Here is a 6,972-nt window from a genome sequence, read left to right on the forward strand (position 1 = left end):
TTGACACACACTATTTTTTCCACAGGACCCTTGTCTCATTCAGTGCACAGGATTGGCAATGCTTTGGGAACAAATGAAGCTATTATCTATAGCAGTGGTTTTCAACCTTTTTTTCTCGTGACCCAATTGAAGAAAACTGTTGATGTCCATGATCCAACATAATTACCGTATATCTTTTGACTAGAGTTTTCATAACATCTTAATAATGCAATACATTCCAGCCTAATCCATTTTACATAACACTAGACAAAGCCATTACTTTTAAACAAAACACTATAAAGGCGATCAGGTTGAGTTTCACTTACTTAACATGACTAGTGGGCCTGTTTGTTCATCATGATCTCGTTCCAATCAGAATCACAGGATGAAAGGGCTACCCGAATATCAGATCCACTGTTCAGTCGGTTCCCTTCTTTGGTTTTCAGTCTTGTCATAGTTGAAAATCCCACTTCACACATGTAGGTTGTTGTGAAAGGCAGCAACAAGAGCACACTTACTTTACTTAGCAGTGGATTTTCTTTGGAAATGATGACAAGTTTATTGACTTGTGCCGTGTTTTCAGAGTGTTATCACAGGTGAGATGCAGCAGTTCATTCTCTTGCAAAGGTGTCAGATTTAGCTCCATTGTTGCCTCAGTTTTTGAAAGCAAAAGGATCTTTCACCCAGCATTTTTCATTCAAATATTCAAAGTCCTTTATTGGGAAATTGCAACTAAAACTATCAGATGGAGCAGCGAGATGCAACTGTATAATAGTTTTCATTTCATTCACTTTTTCCTCACTGGTGGTGTTCTCCTCAATGTGTTGTAACAGTGTTGGGAAAATGTAGTAGCTGGGCTGATTACTTTTCAGACGTGCTTGCCACAGTGCCAATGACTTTTAATTACACAATGTAGAAACCAATCATTGCATCTTCTTTGTAACTTTAGTAAGTTTAGTTCATTTAAAATTGAGAAAATGTCAGCAAGATATGACAACTTTATTAACCAACTGTCATCATCAAACAAAGTTGCCAGGTTAGACACTTTCACCACCAAAAAAACATGAATCTCTTTCATGAGTTTGTACACCCTGGGAAGCACTCTGCCCCCTGACAGCCACCTTACTTCAGTGTGAAACAGTAAATGCATGTGTTCTGCTCCCATGTCTGAGCATAGCACTTCTAAAAGCCTGCTGTTAAGTAAGCTCCCTTTAATGAAGTTTACGATTTTGATTGCTTCATTCAGTACTGCCATAAGATCAGAAAGAATACTCCTGGACGCCAAAGCTTCGCGGTGAATGAAACGATTCCAAACAACGTCATTGCCAGCTGCCTCGCAGATTTTTTTCACAACTCCTGTTCTTTCCAGTCATATTTGCTGCACCGTCACTTGTTATTCCTTTCAGTTATCCCATTCCAGTTTGTATTTTCCAACTATGCAGTCATTCAGTGCGTCAAATATCTGTGCCCCCATTGTATTTGTTGGTAGGGTCAGACAACACAGCAAATCCTCCTTAAAATCATCTTGCCATACGTACCTCGCATAAACTAACAGCATTGCGCAATCCAAAATAACAGTACTTTCGTCAAGTTGTATAGCAAAATCCCCGACTGACTGTAACCACACTACAAGTTGAGCTTCCAAATTCTCTGCAATATCATGTATTCGCTGAGACACTGTGTTATCACTGAGAGGAATACCTTTCAATTTTTCAGCAGACTTCTCCACAAAAATTGTCCACACCATATCCACAGATGCTGGAAGAATAACTTTTTCAGCAACTGTCTGGGCCATTTTCGCTTTTGCCACATGATATGAAACCAAATATGTTGCCAGTTGTGCTTTATCATTCAAGGTGGTTGACCTGCTGAGAACCTGACCTGATAAGTTAAGTTCCCATTGCTTCCTTATAAAATAGCCCAAGGTTTATCCATGAGTTCTGTATGTTTTGTTTCTAAATGTCTCCTCAACTTTGACGGCTTTAAACTCTCGTTTGCAAGCACTTTGGTGCAAATAACACATTGGAGCTTTGGTTCTTGGTTTGCTTTAGCACAACTGATGAAGCCATATTTCAAGAATCAATACTGTACTTCCTCGGACATGATTTTTTCTTTTTAGTTGGCTGTTCAGATGAAGTGGAAGTAGCCTGTTCATTTTTATTGCTAGAATTTTCTGTTTTGCATGGCGTACTTACACTTTCGCAGATGTTGATGGATTTGATGGTTGTGTTTCCAAACTTCTTTTTCTTATTACAAAATGATCCATATTTTCCAGCTTTTTTGGTGGTTATCAAAAATCATGCAAAAATCTTAGTCTCCACACAGCAGTGGGTTGATCGGAAAACCAATTTAGGAGATAATATGCAAACTGCATTGTCCACGTGTGTAGTGTGTAATACGTAGTAGGTGTAAAATGCAACTCTGTGCAAATACCGGAAGCATGATGTTATGCATGTATAATTGTAATGTTATTCTAATGGTGTTGTAATCAGTGTTCCCTCTAATTTTTCCCACTCGTGTGCAGAATGAATCTTGTTATGTGCACCAATATGGAGGTGATGTGTGACAAACATATTGGTGCACATAACAAAATTAATGGGATGGGGCTGAGGGGTTCAGAGTGTGGGAGGTGGCCTGGGTAGGGCAGAGGGTGAGGTGCGGGCTCTGTCTGGGGGTGAAGGCTCTAGGATGGAGCTGGGGATGAGGGGTTCAAGGTGCAGGAGGGGGCTCAGGGCTAGGGCAGAGGGTTGGGATGCGGGGGTGGGGGTGAGGGCTCTGGCTGGGGGTGTAGGCTCTGGGGTGGGGCCAGGGATGAGGAGTATGGGGTGCAGGCAGGCTGCTCCAGGGCTTGGGCCAGAGGACTCCTCCCAGCCCTCTCCCCACTGGCAGCAGCTAGCTCCTGGGGAGGGACCTCTCTCTCTCCCTGCCAGCAGGCAGCGAGCTCTGGGTCACGGGGAGAGGTCCACAGTAGCCCTGCAAGCCCCAACTTGCTCCCCTCCCCAGTTCCCGCCCACCCCTCTCTCCTCTCCAGGTCCCTGCTGCACGTCCCTTTAGAGCTGCTGCGCGCCAACGATCCTTATAATTTGAATCAGCAAGGCGACCCAGTGCCTAACATTCCACGACCCAGTACTGGGTCATGACCCGTACTTTGAAAAACACTGATCTATTGTACCTCTGCCTCATTTGTTGCACAAACAGAAAGGTGTGTAGAAAACGAGGCAAGGGCTCACAAGAAGAGAAAAGGTAAGGATGTTTAATGTCAACCTAGAGAACTGGTGTCTATCTTTGCCTTTGCCACAGAGTTCCTATATGATGCTGGGCAAGTCACTTAAAACATTTCACAGATTGTGTGTTCCCTTGTTTCTGGGAGCCCTATGTGAGACACCTGGGATCAAATTTGCAGGAGTGCCACACACTTAAAATGGCAACTGAAGTTGACTGGAGCCCTGCTTTGACTATGTAACTTGTTATAAAAATGTTAAGTACTCTGAAAAATCATGTCCTATCTCTCTCAAGTTGGGCCCCCACAATTGGTGTAGACTTCTGACTATTTTGCCGTTATTCTTTCTGTTCCTCAGCTCCTGAGCTGTAAAAAGGGAATAATGATGACATCTAATCTCACATGGTGAGACATTATGAAGATAAATTCATTAATGTTTAGAAGCGATCAGCTATTATGGGACTATCACTATAGAAATGCCCAGAAAGATATCAATAATTTTATATTCAGTGCAGAACTTGGATGGTGGGTATTAAAAAAGGCCTTGGGGGACACATTGAATGAGGAGAATAAAAGAATATTGAATACCTAATTACCCAGTGACTGAACAAGTCAGGGAACCTGTTATTTTTTTTCCACATATGATCATTTAATTGAAGACGATTATAATGCATAGAGAGAGGCCAAATTAAGGTTGCATGGGCAACCTGAATTCTGGCATTTCCTAACTTTTGAGTGCTTGATTTTGCAACTTGATGTTCTTTTAACATAGTTAAAACATAGGTTTTTAGGATATTATTATTCATAAACCAAAGTATATATAGTATCATGTGCATTACATTATCTAAGAAAGAGCCACTGGGGGAGGAAAGAAAGTGAAAAGATGAAAGGAGGAACTAAAAGCTAGATGACAAAAGAAGGGGTGAGAAAAACTGCAGAAGGAGGGCTACAGTGTCACAGGGATGGTACTAAATGAGGGTAGTAAGACTCTTAATGTTGGTCAGTTGACCCCCATCCCAGTTATTTCTGGATTTTTAGGAATAAGTGACCTATATACTCTAAATTAGATGTTTTTAAATATTGGGTGAAAATCTTGCCCCATTTAAGTAAACAGGAGATTGCTATTGACTTTAATGGGGGCCACAATTTTACCCACTGATTTAAACTAAAATATCCCATTAACTTTAAACAAGTGAGTAGTCTTGCTGAAGTCAAAGTTTAACATATGCTTAAGTGCTTGATTGGACTGGACTGTTGAGAATGTTGCAGGACTGAACTCTATGATTTTAGCTAAACAGCTTGTACACTCTAATATAATACTAAGTGCTCTGGAGAGACATTTCAATTATTTTTACTGCTGGCTGCGTTGAGTTTCACAACCACTATGAAAGGCAAGTTCTCAAGTCTTGAAACACAAAGAATGAAAGGATAATTTAAGATAATTTCCACAAGAGTTGCAGTGACCTTGCATTATTCAGCTTGCTTAGCAATTCAAAGGATAACAATTAGTACTTCAGGGTTTCAAAATTGCAAGTTTACCATGTCAATGCTTGCCACTACCAATCTAGAAAAAGTCTTCCTCATAGTCTAGCTGCATTACATCCTGCTACCACAATAGGCTTCAGAAACAGAAGTGTTAATTTCCACAGCAGAGCATACATCATTTCTCAGAGCAACTGCACAAAGGATGCATACTACACAATATGCAGCACATCTGTGATGAGGTAATCAATTATTTTTAAATAATTTATAAAATACATCTACCATAAAATTCTTGGTGGGTTATTAATACAGAATACACCAAAAATCAGCCCAGCTTCTGGATATAGCAAGAACAGCTCTGTTGAACATTTAAAACAAGATGTTTAAACATAACACCTATTTTATCCACAGTCATCAACCTTAAAACACACAGACGCACACACATTGGAAACAGAGCCTCCTAAAACCTGAGAAAGAAGTGAAGTCAGAGATTCCATGAAGTCCAGCAGTCACTATTTTATGTGAAAGGTGTTTAGATGTTACAGTGGTCAGTGACAGTAGAAAGCCCTAAAATATTAGGCCTTGTCTACAATACCGAGTTTTGTCGACAAAAGTTATTTCAACATTCAAAAAGCACTATAATAAAAATCGGTAATGCATGTTCATACTCTGTCAGCAGAGCGCATCCACAGTTGGGCACTATCATTGACAGTGTGAGCAATGCATTGTGAATACCTATTCCACAGTCCAGCTCGACACTTTCTGCTGCTACGTCTTGTGGGAAGGCAGAGCGGATTGCGGTACATCTTGGGACTGGGCTCAATGTCCCATGATGCATTGTTTTCTGTCCCAGCATTCCATGGGCTTCCGGCTTTCTTTCACGGCATTTTTCAATGGCCCTTGTTTGCTGTTCACCCCACCATCTCTGTGTGAAGGGATGGATCCCACACTGCTCTCCTATGCTCTGATAACTGTGATGAAGACATCCCGGATGGCAGTTCAGTTAATCATGAAGTTCCTAACTGAATAAGACTCCCAGTTGCCTGAAATGCTGTGTGATACCATAGAATCATAGAATATCAGGGTTGGAAGGGACCTCAGGAGGTCATCTAGTCCAACCCCCTGCTCAAAGCAGGACCAATCCCCAACTAAATCATCTCAGCCAGGGCTTTGTCAAGCCTGACATTGAAAACCTCTAAGGAAGGAGATTCCACCACCTCCATAGGTAACCCATTTCAGTACTTCACCACCGTCCTAGTGAAAAAGATTTTCCTAATATCCAACCTAAACCTCCCACATTGCAACTTGAGACCATTGCTCCTTGTTCTGTCATCTGCTACCACTGAGAACAGTCTAGATCCATCTTTTTTGGAATCCCCTTCAGGTAGTTGAAAGCAGCTATCAAATCCCCCCTCATTCTTCTCTTCTGCAGACTAAATAATCCCAGTTCCCTCAGCCTCTCCTCATAAGTCAAATGCTCTAGCCCCTAATCATTTTTGTTGCCCTCCGCTGGACTCTTTCCAATCTTTCCACATCCTTCTTGTAGTGTGGGGCCCAAAACTGGACACAGTGCTCCTGATGAGGCCTAACCAATGTCGAATAGAGGGGAATTATCACGTCCCTCGATCTGCTGGCAATACTCCTACTTATACAGTCCAAAATGACGTTAGCCTTCTTGGCAACAAGGACACACTGTTGACTCATATCCCATATGGATAGGAGCAACTTTAGATTGCTTTTGGCATTCATGGAACAGCTGCAGATTGTGGACTGTCACTTTTGGACTTGGGAAGCAAGTGGAATCATATCCCCATGCAGGTCGGGGATGATGAGCAGTGGCTACAGAACTTTTGGATGCGGAGAGCCACCTTCCTGGAACTGTGTGCGGAGCTCACCCCAGCACTACAGTGCAAAGACACCAGAATGAGAGCTGCCCTATCATTGGAGACGCATGTGGTGATTCCTGTGTGGAAGCTGGCAACTCCAGACTGCTACCGGTCAGTTGCAAATCAATTTGGAATTGGTAAGTCGACCATTGGTGCTGCGTTAATGCAAGTGTGCATGGCAATTAATCGCATCCTCCTATGAAGGGCTGTGACTCTGGGAAAAGTGCGTGAAATAATGGACGTCTTTGCAGAAATGGATTTCCCTAACTGTGGAGGGGAGATAGATGGCACACATGTTCCAGTTTTGACACCAGACTGCCTTGAGATGGAGTACATCAATAGGAAGAGGTACTTCTCCATAGTGTTGCAGGTGCTTGTGGATCACAATGGGTGTTTCACTGACAT

General features: G+C 42.2%; 1 protein-coding gene across 1 annotated transcript; it reads right to left on the reverse strand.

Annotated features, from left to right (window-relative positions):
• Positions 1 to 221: 221 nt before the first annotated feature.
• Positions 222 to 1,891, reverse strand: LOC101954142 (protein FAM200A-like; the record flags this gene model as incomplete). The annotated part of the gene is given in 6 exon segments (XM_065556038.1): positions 222 to 523; positions 526 to 635; positions 637 to 880; positions 883 to 1,334; positions 1,336 to 1,384; positions 1,387 to 1,891. Coding segments are annotated over 6 exon segments (1,569 nt in total), but the record flags the coding sequence as incomplete, so codon positions are not given.
• Positions 1,892 to 6,972: the final 5,081 nt, after the last annotated feature.

The sequence above is a fragment of the Chrysemys picta genome, chromosome 8 (assembly GCF_011386835.1).
Source record: "Chrysemys picta bellii isolate R12L10 chromosome 8, ASM1138683v2, whole genome shotgun sequence".
Lineage (NCBI taxonomy): Eukaryota > Metazoa > Chordata > Testudines > Emydidae > Chrysemys > Chrysemys picta.